Source organism: Podarcis pityusensis (genome assembly GCF_964106645.2).
Source record: "Podarcis pityusensis genome assembly, chromosome: 3".
Lineage (NCBI taxonomy): Eukaryota > Metazoa > Chordata > Lepidosauria > Squamata > Lacertidae > Podarcis > Podarcis pityusensis.
In genome coordinates, this window is record NC_138026.1 from 94,202,690 (window position 1) to 94,220,582 (window position 17,893).

The window sequence follows — 17,893 nt, forward strand, 5'->3', positions numbered from 1 at the left end:
TTTATCCCACAACAACCCCGTGGTGTTGATTAGGCAGAGAGAGAGAGAAAGAGAAAGAGAGAAAGTAACTGGCCCATAACTGAGTGGGAATTTGAACTTGCGTCTCCTCATCCTAATCCAATGCTGGCTCTTACTTATGTATGACCAATTCCTCCCAATATAAAGGGTGTATAAAAATTAAATCAGGGGTCAACAAACTTTTTCAGGAGGGGGCCGGTCCACTGTCCCTCAGACCTTGTGGGGGGGGGGTGGACTGTATTTTGAAAAAAATAAAGAACGAATTCCTATGCCCCACAAATAACCCAGAGATGCATTTTAAATAAAAGGACACATTCTACTCATGTAAAAACACGCTGATTCCTGGACTGTCTGCAGGCCGGATTTAGAAGGTGATTGGGCCGGATCTGGCCCCCGGGCCTTAGTTTGCCTACCCATGAATTAAATTGCACTTGTAATTTTGATTCAGAAAAAGGGTGTTGCAGCTCCCAGAAGTTTGGGAAACGCTGACCTAGGCCAGGGGAGGTGCCTTCAAGATATTGCTGAACTACATCTCCCATCATGTTGCCTGGGGCAGATGGGAGTTTGAACCCATCAATACCTGGCATCATGTTTTCTACCTCTGGCCAAGGTCCTGCTCAAGGCCTCACTCCTCCCCTCCAGCACCCAATGAACCTCTGTGAACAATAAGGCGGGCGCCCCAGCTGTGAAGAATTGTTGCTGCAGCCTCAAACGTTAGCACCCCGGGCAATGAGACAAACAAACAGCTTGTTTCATTTGATATCTTAGTTTCCTTTACGCACTTATTGAGTGGCGGCCTCCACGCGATAACCCCCTGGCTTAATTGCCCTTTAAACTGGTTTTATTGCTTTAGTGCATCTTATAAAAAATAGCTTCTAAACACAAGCAGCAGCAGACAATAAAAAGGGGAGACCTGCCAATCGTTGTTTGCTAATCCTGCCAAGACCCTTCTCGCAAGCACAGAGAACGCTTCTCCGCCATGGGTCGCTACACAGGACGGAGCAGCCGGCTTTTCTTCATGTGCATTGTGACGTTTATGCTTTTTGTGGGCGAAATGGTGGTGGGCTACATAGGTAACTCCCTCTCTCTCACGTCGGACGCTTTTGCTGTCCTGTCTCACCTGATCTCTATGATCGTCGGCTTGCTGGGCGTAAGAGTCAGCCGCATTCGGTGGCACAAGAACGGCACCTTTGGCTTCCCCCGGGCCGATGTGGTGGGTGCATTTGGCAACTCTGTCTTTGCCACGGCCCTCATGTTCAGCATCCTGATCGAAGCCCTGAAGAGGTTCCTCAATCCACAGAAGACTGAAAATGCGCTGTTTGTCCTAATCGCTGGACTTGTGGGGCTGTTCTTCAACGCAGTCAATTATGTCGTCTTTCTGGACTGTTGTTACTGCCGTGACTCTTTTGACCAAGACATGGAAACGGGTAAGGAATTTTTAAAAATCACTACCTTGTCCATAACTAATACTTCTAGACATAGGTTGACACTTTATTAAAGGGTGGTTTTTTTGGGGGGGGTTGCTCCTTGGTGCAGACCCTAAACTTTTAAATAGTTCGATATGTGGCATGATCAAAAGCAGTCATGTGTTGGCCTTTTTTTAAGTAACAAAAAATTATTACAATGCATCACAAGCCACAAGCTTTTTGCAAGTTACCGAGAACCACCAGTCCTTACCAGTGTGGCATTTCCTCTTATCAAAACACAACTCAGTTACATTTGGAAGCAACCCTAACTACTTCTATTGGAAATATAACTTTGAGGCTATGGATATTTTCCATTAGCTTTGATGAAATCATGGCTATTCAGCTGAGTCTATACTCTTCAGAGGTGGAATGACTGGTAATTTAAAACTAAACGAATTCTATCGCTGTTTGGTTAGTCTGAGCCTTTCCCAGAATATTTAATCAGTATGCTTTCCATTAATATTTTTCTTAGGCTACTCAATTAGAGAAGGCCCAGTGATAACACCCTTTCCTGATTTAGGTGAGTCTTGAAAATGCCTTATTCCATACGTACAGAAGTAGGTACAACATATACTATTCTATACGTATCCATTGGCACTAAGAATGTGTGTGAGAGTGACTGTGCGATCAGGGCTACATTGCTGATTTGTTGCTGCTGCTACTGCCTATTTGCATTATGAGAAAGAGAAGCGTCATCTCACTGTTCCTTGAAATTAAGTAATCTACACTGCTGGCTGAATTCTGTCAAGAGAATAGTAGAAGTCTGGGAAAAGGCCAAACAGTAGAAATGAAAATCTGAATCCCCTAAGCGACTTTAAAAATAAATAAATAAGCATCTGCTTAAATCATCAGGAGCTTTATGGCACATTACGTAAGTTCTGGGTCCAGAATTAAGAAGCTGCACTATAATAGGCAATATCTCTCCACTGCACTGCCAATGGGGGTCACATTTGTTCTTGCTTGAAAAAAGCTACACACATTTCTTTGGATATAACTAGTTTGTACCAATATATTATGTCAAAGGTATATGATTTCTGATTTTAATTATTGTTATGAGCCACCTCTATTGATGGCTGGGCAAGTTGCAAATGTGTTACACAATTAAAATAAAGTAAAAGGTTGAAAGTTGTGTGTCGACTCTTTTTTCTCATTAGGATCTTGGGGAGAACACATAATCACTCCACTGTTATTTTCTTGGTCAACCAAGTTTGATATTATTTCAGTATTAAATGTATGCCCCACCCTTCCTCCCAAAGGAGCTCAGTGTGGCAAACATTTTGGTAATATCAAATACAATTAAAAATGAGATGCAGCTGATGGGAGTTGGAGACCAACAACACCTGGGATGGCTATCCCTGGACTATGCTAACATTTAGGTGTCAGAGATAATTGTTTGTCTAAACATGAACAGCTGTAGTCACTATTCTGGCCAAATAAACTTGTAGAATTGGGAGGTGTGGGAAGCAGTGGTGGCAGGTCCAGTAAATTCCCTGCCCTTTCAGCTTGAGTGGTTTCTGGAGCGTATTCATGGACCTATAGTACCTCCCCACAGTGCAGGAGCAATGGAAACCAAATGTAGAGGACATATTCCAAGCTATGCAATCCACATCTCATCACACTCTGCACTTAGTGATAACTGAGCAACCCGTTGACGTCAATGGACAAGCCAATTATCGCTTTCTAGCAATTAATAATCTGGTTGTTGTCTAAATGGCTATTAGCCAGCTTTGTACTTTGGCCACAATTATTAAGAATCCTCTGGAGGCTAACCTAGAAATAACATGCCATCTTACAGAGTCACCCCTTTTGAATAGACTTAGAGCCAAATCACACATTCTTTTAGGTGTCTTTTTTAAAAAAAATGTGCCCCTCAAATTGCCAAGTGGGAATTTGGCAAACAGGTTTTCAAATGCATATCTCATACAGCTGTGCTTCGCAGGATTGGCTATAACTCCTTCTTGAATATGCAAAGTTATTGTTCCCCGAAATCCTATAGGGAGCACAATGAAAAGTGCTGGTGCTTACCTTCAAAGTCCTTCAGGGATGGAATCCAGATACCTGCAGGAACACCTACTCTCATATCAACCTGCTTATAAAGTGAGCCAGTCTTTAGAGGATATCATCCAGATGCCCTACCTGGGGTAAGGCAGGTGGGACCAGAAAGGAGATCTCCTTAGTATAGTAGTGGCACCGCTTGTTGTCAAATTCCGTCAACAAGGAAGTTTGCCTGGTGTTCACAGTATTATCCTTTCAGTGTTGAGTGAAGATGCTTCCTCTCCCTGCACTATTATAGCTTTTATTATTATTACTTTGGATTTGGATCCCATCCACACCCTGTATTTAAAACTCTCATTCCACCATGGCTCCTTCCAAATATGTGCTGACCTCAAAGACCTACAATTTTCAGCACCCCAAACAAACTATAGTTCCCAGGATTCTCAATGACTGTTAACGTGCTGTAGGAGTGCCTTAAATGTAGGGTGTGCATGTGACCTCTCCATTCTTATTCTACCTAATTTTGCAGTTATCTTTTGAAATTCGCACTTCTCTGAATTTTGCAATGCAATTCTCCGACCGAGAATATGCCCACCAAAAAGTGTGCATAAGGTAGAACTGCTCACAAAAATGTGTGTGTAAGAAAATAAAGTAAAAAGGGCATTCTGTGAGGAGAAACCGCTGGGGAAAAAAATGTACGTTAGGCAAAACTGCATGCAAAAATGTCTATACAGTGGTACCTCGGGTTAGGTACTTAATTCATTCCGGAGGTCTGTTCTTATTCTGAAACTGTTCTTAACCTGAAGCACCACTTTAGCTAATGGGGCCTCCCACTGCTGCCGCGCCATCGGAGCACGATTTCTGTTCTCATCCTGAAGCAAAGTTCTTAACCCGAGGTACTATTTCTGGGTTAGCGGAGTCTGTAACCTGAAGTGTATGTAACCTGAAGCGTATGTAACCTGAGGTACCACTGTATTAGGAGAAGCATACATGAAAGGCTATAGCTCAGTGATGAAGTATCTGCTTTGGATGTAGAAGTTTCCCTGGTCCAATTCCCAGGGTCTCCATGTAGGACTGAAATCTGTCTGAAATCCTTGTGAGTCAGCGCTATTCAGTGTAGATTATGCTGATCTAGATGGACCAGTGGTCTGGATTCATAATATAGCAGCTTCTTAAGTTTCTATGAAAATGTATATGAATTTTTGTCAGGACCTTTACAAACTTCACAAACTGATGTGGATATGGTCAATCAAGACAGGAAAAACACGGAGAAACCAAAATAGACTGATATGTCCATAAATCCTAAATACAATTCCGGGAAGCAGTATATTTATATTTGACAGAGATTCGTCCAAGGCGACACAATCTTTATGTCACAACCAAATTCCAGCCACTGTCTCGTGCTACCTTTATTTTCGCCAGTGGCTTTCTCCACAAGGATTCTGAAACTCAACTGGTTCACTGAGGATGGAGAAGTCCCTGTGCTGGGTTTGTAATTCTTGACACTGGCTTCCCCATAAGCAATCAGGTGCAGGCAGTTATGGCCTGACATCATTAAGAGGGTTGAGATGTAGAAAATTCAGTAGTTACGAACCCACTGAATGGGTAAGCATGAGAACAAAAAGACAGCTATGGTCTGCCACAAACTGGTCTTCAGAACATAAGAAAACTGGAAGAGTCCTGTTGGATCAAACCAAAGGACTATTTAGTCTAGCAGTCTGTTCTCACAGCAGCCCACAAGCAGGACCTGAGTGCAATATGATCCTAAGCAACTGGGATGCACAGAGGTAAGATATAGCCATAATGGCTAGTAGTCGTGTTGCCCCAGTTTAATCCTTGCACACATAATTAATAGTGTGACTGGAGCTTTAAGCAACAGTAAAGAGGGTAAATGATGCTAAAACTATGCTACTCACAGAATGAGTCTTTTTTCTTTTTTTTTTTGCCTTAATGTTAGTCTCTCAATTTCAGTTCGATCTGCTTGATATTTCAACTGTTATTTGAATAAATGGGAACTACAAATGCTATTCAGATAAAATATTATTCTTTCCTCGACAGAACTTGGCATGCCAATTTGGGATATTAAACATAACCGCAATCATATTCTTGTCTGCCGCAATTTGATAAGGCAGTGTCACTTACAGCATCCACTTACAACTTGGCAGTAAAACACTATTGCCACTATCCAATCCGGCAGCATTGGCGTCCATCAATTCATTTGGGGAACAGAAAAGAAAGAATCCCACTTCTGACCGTAAGAGCTGTTCCACAGTGGAACAGACTCTCTCAGAACATGGTGGTCTCTTCTTCAATGGAGGGTTTTAGGCAGAGGTGGTCACCGGCCATGGATGCTTTGGTTGAGATTCCTGCATTGCAGGGGGTTGGACTAGATGACCCTCAGGGTCCTTTCCAATTCTATGACACATGCAGGATATAGTGAAGATATATCATATCTTCTTCACCAACAAGCAGCAGAGCCATTTTTCTTCTCTCAGGAGAAAATGATACTTCTTTTGTGCATGGTGGTGGGGAACAGATGCTGTTTCATTGGTTATTGAGGATGAGAATATCATATAATGGATGAATTTTGTAACAGGCAAATAAGCGCCTAAGGTGTATGACTTGGACAATACAGAAAATGATGCCTCTTTTTGTTGTTGTTGATTTGTAAGCTTTTAGTGAAAAGAGCTATACCGTTGCTTGTGATTTCAATTAGTTCCAGAATTTTTTCATGTTGTCTAATCTATGCCCATTGGACCATAATATTCCTTGACGCTGGGTAACTTTCCCTCCCATCCTGCAATGTTTAATATTGGTGTTTCACTGAATTTCAAAAGAGGTTATTCAATGGCAACATTAATTCCAATAATTCCAAATTAATTTAAGCTGATAACATTTCAAAACACGTCATCCACTTAAATTAATTTGGAATTATTGATGAAGATCCATTTGCAGATTTGCACCATGCATTTAAAGTATATTAGTTTCTCCCAAAGAATCTTGAAAACAGTAGCTTCTCTTTCACAGAGCTACAATTCCCAGTGCTCTTAACAAACTACAGTTCCCAGGATCCGATGGGGGAAGTCAGGTATTTAAATGTGCATTGATTGTAGTAGCATTGGATTCATGTAATAATTATAATAATAATTTTTTATTATTATTTATACCCCACCCTCCCCCGCCAGGACCCAGCTCAGGGCAGCTAATACCAAATATATGATAAATTAAAAACACAATCAAACAATGAATTAAAATACAGCTTAAAATTAAAATCAGGATGAAATTAAATGGCAGCCCACGAATGGCAAGATAATCTTATCTAAAATACGGACTAGTCTTCAGATTTGATTCCAGCTTGTATAAGAGACAGTGAAACTGAAAAGGGCATAATTGGTAATATTGTAAGTACCGTATTTTTTGCTCTATAAGACTCACTTTTTCCCTCCTAAAAAGTAAGGGGAAATGTGTGTGCGTCTTATGGAGCGAATGCAGGCTGTGCAGCTATCCCAGAAGCCAGAACAGAAAGAGGGATTGCTGCTTTCACTGCGCAGCGATCCCTCTTGCTGTTCTGGCTTCTGAGATTCAGAATATTTTTTATCTTGTTTTCCTCCTCCAAAAACTAGGTGCGTCTTGTGGTCTGGTGCGTCTTATAGAGCAAAAAATACGGTATCTGCTTTTTAAAAGAATCCTTGAGCTGGAAGGAAGCAGAACATAAAGAATCCTGGGGCTTAAATGTTTTCTGGAGATCCTTATATGGGTTTGAATGAGAATATACATATTCAAAACAAGCTTTTGTGCTGGGCGAACCTGCGCTTAAACTTCTTATCCTCGATTGCTCTTTCCAAGATTATTTTATGGCCATTTTAGCTCTGGGCTCAAACGGGGCAGGGGAATTCATAAATATTGGTCAATAATTTAAGCTATGACGAGCATTTGCAAATAACAGGCAGATTATAGGATCGCCAACTCTTTATGTTAAAGGCGAGTTCACACCCATAGCTGCAAAACATGGTCGTGAGAGCATGTGTCCGGCAACTGGGGAAAACGATACACCCTAATGTGTGTGTGGCAGCGCCCCAAATGATCCCCAGGAGGGGCAGGTGAAACCTTCACCTGTCCAACATCTTCCCTGTTTAAAGGTAAAGGAGGCAGAGATGCTGAGACGGCTCTTGTACCTTGACTGGGTGCACGGCAAGCGCGTGGGCGGGGTGGCGAGTTGGCAAGCGGCGCTTTTTCCTCTTTATCCTTTAGCGCTGATGGTTAAGAAATTGCGGACGGCGGCAAATCTCGCCGGGCGTTGTCGGTGCAGAAGGGCGTCGGTGCCGCCCCTGCCGCGCCTCTATAAAAGCAAAGTGCAGAGTCACCAGCAGCGGCAGGGCGCGCAAAGCACTTGTTGCCAGGCGGCGGAGAGGGCGATTAGCGCCGCGCCTTCGCCTCTCTGCCCGCCGGTCCAAAGGCGCAGCCAGCCCGACGGAGGGAGCGACGGCGAAGCAGCAAGCCAGCCCGGAGGCTCGCTCGGGGGCTGGAGCCCAGGAAGCCCCTGGAGGGCTTCAAGAGTAGGGGCGCCCACCCGGCAGCGCCCTCCTCTCCAAGCGCGCGCCCCTCTCCAAGCGCGCCGCCTCCCGCTTCGCCATGGGGCGCTACACGGGCCAGACGTGCCGCCTGATCTTCATGCTGGTGCTGACGGCGGGCTTCTTCGTGGCCGAGATGGTGTCGGGCTACGTGGGCAACTCCATCGCGCTGGTGTCCGACTCCTTCAACATGCTCTCCGACCTGATCGCGCTCTGCGTGGGCCTCTCCACCGGGCGCATCTCCCGCCGGCGCCGGCGCCGCAGCCCCGACGCCTCCTTCGGCTACGGCCGCGCCGAGGTGGTGGGCGCCCTCTGCAACGCCGTCTTCCTGGCCGCGCTCTCCTTCACCATCCTCGTGGAGGCCTTGCAGCGCCTGGCCAGCCCCCAGGCCATCCGCGACGCCGAGCTCATCCTCATCGTGGGCGCGCTCGGCCTCGCCGTCAACCTCGTGGGGCTCCTCGTCTTCCAGGACTGGGCCTCCTGCTGGCCCGCCTGCCTGCGACGGGGCCCGCCGGCTAAGGTCACGCCGGAGCCCAGTCTCGACGGAGATCCCGAGCCCGGCTCTGCCGCCCCCGAGGGCGCCCTGCCAGCGGCCCTCGACCTCGACCTGGAGACTTGCAGCGTGGACGGAGCAGGTGCCTCTCGGTTTCCTCCATTGATCCCTCGCCTCCTTTCCTCTCTTCACCATTTTCTTTCTCCTCCTTTGCCCATTTCTGATGTTTTCTCTCTTTCTCGCTTTGTTCTTATTTCCCCCATATGATCTTCTTTGGGGGCAGATTTTTTGCATCAGTTTTCTTTGCATCAGCATAATTCGTTTCCCACCCACCTCCTTTCCTTAACTTGTACATTTCCCCACACTTCTTATAATTCTATATAAATAGAATTCTTCTATTTATATTATGAAGAAAAAATATATTTATCCAGCCCTATATGCTTTCTTCTCTCTTGTATTTCACTGCCACCCCATCACATCCCCCATTCTTATACAGTGGTACCTCAGGTTACATAAGCTTCAGGTTACAGACGCTTCAGGTTACAGACTCCCCTAACCCAGAAATAGTGCTTCAGGTTAAGAACATTGCTTCAGGATGAGAACAGATATCGTGCTCTGGCGGCGTGGCAGCAGCAGGAGGCCCCATTAGCTAAAGTGGTGCTTCAGGTTAAGAACAGTTTCAGGTTAAGACCGGACCTCCGGAACGAATTAAATACTTAACCCAAGGTATCACTATATTAGTACTTTTTGCTTTATTTATAATATTACATTTATACCTCACCTTTTCTCTGGGGAGCGGTACGCACTTCTCCTCGTCTCCATTTTGTCCTCACAGCAACCCTGTGGGGTAGGTTAGGCTAAGAGATAGGGAACCAAGATCCTCCAGTGAGCTTTTTGGCCGAGTGGGCATTTCAAAGCCCATAATGCCAACCACCACACTGGCTCTCTTTTGTTTTAAATCCTCCCTAAAGTTCTCCAATCCTCAGCTTTCTCTATTCTTACTTTTCTCTTTCCAACCTCTCTTTCCTCCACCTCCATCTAGTCTCCATCTAGTCTCTAGGTGATGTGAACACAGGCCAAGTACAAAAAAATATGTGCAGATTTTACTGTAGAATGCCAGTTAAAAGTGGGTATAGTTAAATCACTTCTAATGTTATACTGACTTTTAGGTAGATTAGATGAAGCAGATTTTCCATGCCATCATCAGCTTTCTCGTTTGTTATTTTTCTCTGCACACTTTTCTCTCTCCTTTTTTTTTTTAACACCTTCCCCCCTTCTTTTCTATTCCTTCCTGTTCCCTTCTCTCATATTTATTTGCCCTCCTTTCATTTTTGATGTCCTTCCCTGGCAATATTTTCTCTCTGTGTTAGTTTCTTTTTCTTCAAATAAATTGTTTTTTGGGGGTGGGTTTTTTTGTTTTTGCACTTTGTCCTTTGGCTCATGAAATAAATATTTGTTTTTCTTTTACCGACAAAAAAAAAATTGTGTGGGAGTTTGCAGAGCTTTTAAGCACAAATAAATAACCGCAATTTATATGTATTGGAGTTTGTTTACTTTCCGCGTTTCCATGAAATTATGCATCAGCTTCCAGTTATGATTGCACGTGTGTTGTCTGCATGCAGGGTTGGGAGGGTCATTGCTAAAACGTTTAAGATTTAAGTTGGTTTTGAAAAGATTGGTGTTTTTTCTGTTTGTAGAACTTATACACAACACAGCGTTTCTTCTTTGAATGTAGGTGACAGCATAAATGCCCAGAATAAGCCCGAAGACGAGGTGATACAGAAAAAAGAGAAAAAATCCGAAGCTTTGAATATCAGAGGTAATACAGGATAGACGACATCCAATTTTGGGGGACCCTCTTTATTGGTGACCTGTTTCGGTTTATTCCCACCGTTTCTAAATACATTTATAGTACAAGATCAGTGGCGTAGGAAGGGGCGGCAGAGGTGCCACTCTGGGAGGGGTTGACAAGATGGCCCCTGCCTCCCCCCAGCTGTAGAGTGGCCGAGGGTGCCTGCAGTCCGCATGGGTGCCGCCGCTCTTGTGTGCCATCTGTACGGGCATCCGAATGGGCTGCCTCTCTCGCGTGCGGCGGCCATACAGGCTGCCTCTCGCACGGCGACCATATGGGCTGCCACGCATGCGCAGTCCGTACTGGCTGTGCCACCCCGTGTGCCAGACAGGATTCCTCCGCCATTGTACAAGATATCAATAAATCATATTTAACCCAACAAGTTATTAAATTACTGACCAAATAAAAAGAATACAGATAGACTATAGCTGCTCAGATGCAGCCAAGTTGACTCCTGGAAGGCCAAGTTTAGAATGCTTTACACATGATGATGTCCATGTATGTGACGCATTAACAATATCAAATGATCCAGCCTTCGGCTTGTGGTCGAAGAGCTTAGGGACGCTCCGCATTTTATTTTTTACTTACACGGGCATAGGAGAACGTAAGTGTGTGAAGATGATGTGCCCATGTGCTTTACTGCATGTCTTCTTTGGCGATCACCCATAGCCAAGTAAAATTGTCTTTGCCATGAATATGGTCTTAACGGTGTGTCCATAAGTGTCTGTGGATGCCAGTTCTGGGTCAATGGGAAGCCACAATAGATGGTGGTTTCTCACTATGTGTACATGTGGCAAAATGGACCCATTGCAGTCTTCACTTGCATTGCTGAGCACCCATCTAAGTAAAATTTCACTTATAATGTCCTCTTCCATTCTTAAAGTTAATGCTTTGAATCTAATACCAGTGCTCACGTGAATGTAGTCATTCTGTGACGGCATTAGGAATTATGGGTCTAGGTCACATGTGAAAGCGGAACCTTGATTTTAATATTGTCCTATTTATAAAAAGTTAGGTTCAAAAGCAAGTTTTGATCGAGCTCTGGCTGACATCTACTGCCTTTGAACCACCCAAAATCTGATCATCAAAGGAAATGTTTCTCCTGTCCTTTATTTCAGGTGTTCTTTTGCATGTGATGGGGGATGCTCTTGGCTCAGTTATCGTTGTAGTGGCTGCTTCCATCTTCTATGCACTTCCTCTGGACGAGAACACCCCATGCAACTGGGAGTGCTACATTGATCCAAGCCTGACCATAATTATGGTGATCATCATACTCTCGTCAGCCTTCCCACTTATCAAGGAGACGGCAACAATCTTACTGCAGATGGTTCCCAAGAGTGTTAATATGCAGTTGCTGAGTAAGTTGCACTTTACTGCCGAAGCACTTAAAAAGCCAGTGTTATTCCTGGAATTACATTTCTGGATTATGCGCCCCACCACCAGCTCTGCATTCTCGGGAGCTTTGAGAAACTGACTCACGTGGTGGTGTCTTAGCAACATGACTCAAATCTTGGTGGATTAGGGAAAGCATGCATTTTGAGAACACAGTACTCATGCAAAACAGCAGGCGTTGAGCTGCTGTTCCCTGAAATCACTGCATACATCTATAGATGTAAGAAGGTAGAAGGATAACGGTTAAGTGCCCAGAGGGCATTGTTAGTTGGGCAGTATAAAAATAAATCTTTTGCCTTATGCACACACTCAGACCATGTGAAGGTTTGGGGGCTTTTTTTGCTTTTGAATTTAAACTTGTGCGGAAACTTTCCAAGACATATCCCCCCCCCCCGAGTTATGCCGTCCCATGGGGATAGCTTTCCAGCCTGGGGGGTGGGGGTGGGAACCTGATGTTGCCATTTGTATGTTTTAAACCTCATGCAAGGCATAAATACCCAGTGCTGGGTTTCCTAAAATTACGCTGGTACCTAATCCATACAGATACTTGCCATTTAGCGGGGTCTGCTTTTAGTATCTACATTTGATTCAATCAGCTAATGTTTCCAGAACTTGTGCTCTTTTCCTGTCGTGTGTGGTGCTGTGCTGATGCCCCTGCAGCCCAGGAAAACTCTAGGCATAGTTTGGCATGGCCCAGTTGTTCTGCTTCTTCCAGGAATGTTTTGGATCTGGTCATGACCCTCCCGTAAAATGTATTTGTCCTGGAAGGTTCTCTCTGCTTTTGCTGAACAGTGTTTCTGATCAAATCACTGCTGCCAGTAGACCCTTCATGAAATCTCATTGAGTTTATTTTCTGCTTGTTTTTATTGTCTCTCCCCCCCCAAACAGCAAACAAGCTGCTCGAAGTGCCAGGCATTACAAGCATTCACGAGGTGCACGTCTGGGAGATGGTCAGTGGGAAGAACATTGCCACCCTCCACGTCAAATGCCACACCAGTTCCGATTACCAAGACGCTTCGCAGAAGATGAGGGAGTTGTTCCACGAAGCAGGGGTCCACTCAGTCACCATCCAGCCAGAGTACACCGACCAGAAGAACCCCGAAGTCCTATGCAGCACTCCGTGCATCTCCAGAGCTTGCGACCCACAGCTGTGCTGCAGCCAGCAGGAAGCGGCCCTGGCTGAGGTCAACGGCTACAACGAGAAGAAGAGCAGCCTGTCTCCCTCGCTGCACAAAGTCTTCCACAGGAAAGACGTGGTGGAGATTCCCAATGAACCCACGTGGGCCGAGGAGCCCGTCAAAAAGCACAGCTGCTCAAAGGACAGTTACAAAGAAGCAGGCGATGACAAGCCCTATATAAATAGCACACAATTCTAGGCAGCTTGGGCTTGCGCTTGGCGACTGCTGTTCATCTAGGGCAAAGTTATCCGTGGCAATGCCCCCTTGGCTAAACAGCTGCTGGCAAGCACTTGCCACAGGCCTGGGGAGTGGCGTTTGACAGCTGGGTGTCCAATGCATAGCATAAGAGGGCATCTAGAGCAGGTGTTCTTGGCTTGTATCTAAAGGTCTAGCTGTGCAGGTAGAAGGCCCTTCTATCCATGCAGCCACTGGTACCTTCAGCCCTGCAATGCTGAAATGAGGGACATCCCAGGAAACAGAAGTGCCTTTTAGCCATCCCTTGTCTTCAAGGAGTGTTTCTGGCATTTGCCAAATATGCCCAGTGCCATTTTGACACTTAATTCCTTTTCCTCCAGGGGTAAATACCTTACGGCTGAGCACACTGGTTTTTTAACTCTGCCTTTACCGAAATGTGGTGCTCGTTGCAGGTCTCTTAGTTCCCTTTGATTGGGCTGCCCCAGAGCACCATTATGAAGGAATGAGAGTAGGTGGTAGTTTCATTAGTCTTGTTTTCAAATGCCTCTTGTTTACTTGAAATTAGAAGTGGGATTTCTGGAAAAGTGGGGTGGAGGGCACCAAGTGGGGGAAAGGCTGGTCTAAGGGATTGTTAGGCAGGTTTACCTGAACGCTGGCAATGAACTATGGTTATAATTCACCAAAGTATTGCTGCTCTGTATTATCAGTTGAAAGCACCGTTGAAACAAATGATTCTCTCTCCTGCCTGTGTATTTTCCTGCCATTTCAGTGAATGAATGTATGGATTTTTGTAGCATGAGTTGAGACTGTTGTGTTTCAGTATGTGTCCATCTGTAATATTGATTTGATTTTTTTGTATACAGGTTATATATTTATATCCCCCCCAATCATATCTTAAATAGCATAACTTCTTAACTGTACTCTGCATATTTCCAAAATAACAAACATATTTTGTTTGAGGGGTGATGGTCAGTGTCGTTCCTATTTCCAAAATGTCCGCCGCAAATAAACATGTAATATATCTTACTTGGAAATATAGATCATGTTCCTACTCATTTTTTCCCCTTTAAGAAATGGGCACCTCTTGCAAATGTGTCTGTGTGCAAGTGAGAGGTTTCACCAGCTTCAAATATCCATGTCAGTGAGTTAACACCAGGGAATATAGAAATCGTCAGGATACATGTTTGCCAAAGAATGTCTGTAGCAGCTGGATACAATCCATCCAAGACAACTCTCAGGAGAAGCAAGGGTTTTGACTATTATACTGCTCTAACTTTTGCAGATCAGGAAGAGTCGTCAAGATTCCCCCCTTGCCAAAAAAAATCAAATTTGTTGTACCTTCCTATAGTTTCTATAAACATGCAATTGCATGTGCTGCTTTGCTCCCAGAGCGGCTCCTAGCACTTGACCTGTTGTTGTTTTCACCCATGGGTTTTTGTTCTGCAAAACCATTGTCCAAGTCTTATTTTTCAAAACACGATATACTGGTCAGCCCTGGGCCTGTCCTCAGGTTCAGTTCCTGGCATCTCCAAGTAGGACTTGGGAAAGGTTCTTGTCTCTAACCTTAGAGAGCCTTACCAGTCAATACTGAGGTGGATAGACCAATGGTCTGTTTGGAATAAGGCAGCTTCCTGTGTTCCACTTCCTACTCATCGTCTCAAAATTTTCTTCAGCTTTGAAAGAAGTGGGTGGATTGTCCATCCTCATTTATAGATTGTTTTGATCCACGACCTCTTATTTTTTGCTTTAAGCACATTCCTGCCTATGTAAGGATTTCATTCTGACGTGATGGAAGCCATCCCGCAATGAAGAAAGCCACAGGGTCATTGCTATACACTTACAAATGTGTACTATAAGTTATAATAGAACATTGTCCCCCCCCAGGGGGGATTCTAAGTGAACTGGCCAGCTTCCTGGTATGATAAAAATTCACAATAAAGCCCTCTAAACTCTAAATTTTGCCACATCCTGAAATTTTCACACAAATATTGGGTAGCACATTCCAGTAAGATTTAGTTCTCTTTGCGGGCTTTGGTATGGCCATGATACCTTATGATTATGATGAGGTGACTGAGTCCTTGATTCTTAATGTTGAGATGCATGGATTGAAAGCTGCATGAATCTTAACCAAAGTATTCTAAAGATTTCTATAGTTTGTGCCAAATATGGCCTCACTCCAAGCACTTCATTTGGGGACGGTTGCTGACATTTAAAAAATCATATTCACAGGTAATGAACTGCCAAAAAAAGTGGTTGTGTATCATCTTTTGAATGTGCTCTCTTCACTGTATGAAGGTTTATGTTATAACTTCTTGTGAAGTTACCTCCTGCCTGTATAATAAGTGGACTCTCTGGAATATAATTCTGTTTGGAATAATAATGTTTTACCTGACACATCTAATTCTGCATCTAATTAAAAACCTTGGCTTGTATATATGCTTTTGTGAACAAAACACTGGTGCAAACTTTCTCCACATGCCTTGTGAATTTTATATGTTGAAGAAGAAAAAGTTGGATGCTGTAAATAAAGTGGTTTTTTTAAGTAAACACCTTGTGTCTACGAAAAATAAAACCTTTCAAGGCCTTATTCTCGCTAGATATTTTGTGCTTGGGTACGTATAGGGAAGTACAAATACAATGTCAGGTAAAATTTAGTGTCTGTGCCAAAGGGATTCTGCCCTTACCTAGTATTTTAAGGGAGTATGCCCCAATTTTCACATGTATCAACATTATAAGAGGCATGCATATTTTGGACTATTTGGCAAATGGTGTCTCAGTGCTGTCGTAAGTTTGGAAGGGTGAGATAACAATTGCCTGGTGTTTGAAGCTGAGTACAGCCACAGTTCATGCACACCCTGTGATCTCCTGAGAAATGCTGCTGTTTGATGCATTCCCCCTCAAACATGTTTTTAACCAATTTGAAAATTTAAGCAAAAACCGCTTGCCATGGCATTGGGAATGTGGTGTGTGGAGGATATGGGGAGGGGGCTTAGCTGGGTGGGAATGGGCTTGGAGCATTACTAGTTCTAATTGGTTTTATAGAATCACAGAACCACAAAGTTCAAATTGACTTTGGGAGATAACATATGCAACAGACAGCTGTTTCTTTTACAAAGGACCTCCCTACTCCCAAACCACAAGCCTTGTGCTCTTCAAAAATTGTATACCAGATTCTTGTTTTCAATGTTTCTTACTCTTCCAGATGGAGGGTGTAACACTGCTAGTTCCTGCTCTCATCTCATAGCCCAATGCCTCATCCGTTATCTTGCATTTCCAGTCTGCACTGTGCAGGCTTGTCCAAACCCTTTTTTATTTTCCTACTTGGGCCCAGTCTCGTTATCATCCAGCTAAGACTGAAGCTTTAGTGTGGGCTCTTCCTTGTGCAAATACCACAAAAGCACAATAGTCAGAATCAGGTGGAATGCACACCAGTCAACCCCAGTTTTGAGTGAGAAGATATGAAGAAGGCTTCATAGGTGCCTTCAGCTGATAAGGCCCTGGGAGGACCAGGAACTCTTGTGTTATTGTCAGGGACTGGGCAGAGGAGGAATGGTGGAGACCGCCTCCCCATCCTGACCCTTCCAGGGAGAAGGAAGAGGAAGACAGTACAGTGGTACCTCTGGATGCGAACGGGATCTGTTCCAGAGCCCCGTTTGCATCCTGAAGCGAATGTAAGATGCGACTGCGAGTACGCGGGTCGCGTTTCGCCGCTTCCGCGCATGTGCGTGATGTCATTTTGAGTGTCTGTGCATGCGCGAGTGGCGAAACCCGGAAATAAGCTGAAATAAACCCAGAGCGCAACCCGAAAATAAGCTGAAGCGTATTCATCCTGAGGTATGACTGTATAGATTTACAACAGGGGGTTGAGGAAGGTAGCAGCTCAGAAGCAGATGAGGGGAAAAGTTGGGAAATCATGGGAGAGCCAAAGCATGACACATTGTTATTAGAAAGCATTCCAGACCCTCCATCTCCCAGAACCCGGTGGGTCTTAAAAGTAGGAGAGCAAAGAGCTCAAAGACAGAGGGCACTTAGCACTTGTAGAAGAGGTGCTAATGATGATGATAAATGAGGAAGTGGGAGAGACGGGGGGTGGGGTGGAGATTCACTTGGGACAACGCCATTATCCAAGAGGCTGGGTTCTATAGCCTCTTTCTGTAAGGTTTGAAATAAAAAAGGACTGTAAGAAACTTTTCCTTGTCTTTATACTTGTTGGGAATCTGAATACGTGCAGCTGCTCACACAAAGTCAATTAGGGTTTGGCAGACAGCCAAGGCAATATGAAGGAGTAATCTGAATGGTGATACAGAGGCATGGAGAAGCTCCATGATTGGTCAAGCTCTCTCACGGGAATAATAATTAATGGCCTACTAACTGGAATGTGTGTTAGTATGAGTGTAGGAGTTGAGAGTTGTAAGTCGTGTATGAGAGAGCTAGCTAAAGATCCGTGTTCTGTTCTGTTCCTGTAAATAGTCCACTGTATATAATAAACACCTAACTACAAGTTCCTGGTTTCTGCTTCGTCCATCCTGTCTGCAGCCAAGTTGCCAATTGTTTTCGTGAATTCTGCGTTTACTCTGCTAGGTCTGGCTAAGGTCCTGCAACTAGTCAGAAAGTTGCGAAACGCCCACAGGTTATGCCAATAATACTTTCCTGGGCAACCAGCCGGGAGCTGTTGACAGCATCCTGACAGTTATCAGGATTCTGATTGTGATGAACTTTCTATGCATGGCCTG

The 17,893-nt window shown here is 44.4% G+C and overlaps 1 protein-coding gene across 2 annotated transcripts; it reads left to right on the forward strand.

Annotated features, from left to right (window-relative positions):
* Window positions 1-910: 910 nt before the first annotated feature.
* On the forward strand, window positions 911-14,186 carry SLC30A10 (solute carrier family 30 member 10). Of its 2 annotated transcripts, XM_080998309.1 has the most exons (5): window positions 911-1,445; window positions 1,957-2,004; window positions 10,279-10,362; window positions 11,514-11,753; window positions 12,676-14,186. In XM_080998309.1, the coding sequence occupies exons 1-5, from the start codon at window positions 998-1,000 to the stop codon at window positions 13,161-13,163; spliced, it is 1,308 nt and encodes a 435-aa protein (XP_080854435.1). In that variant the 5' UTR covers window positions 911-997; the 3' UTR covers window positions 13,164-14,186. The 2 variants fall into 2 exon arrangements, with proteins under 2 accessions (XP_080854435.1, XP_080854434.1); XM_080998308.1 differs by lacking the exons at window positions 911-1,445; window positions 1,957-2,004 and adding an exon at window positions 7,601-8,685.
* The last annotated feature ends 3,707 nt before the right edge of the window (window positions 14,187-17,893 follow it).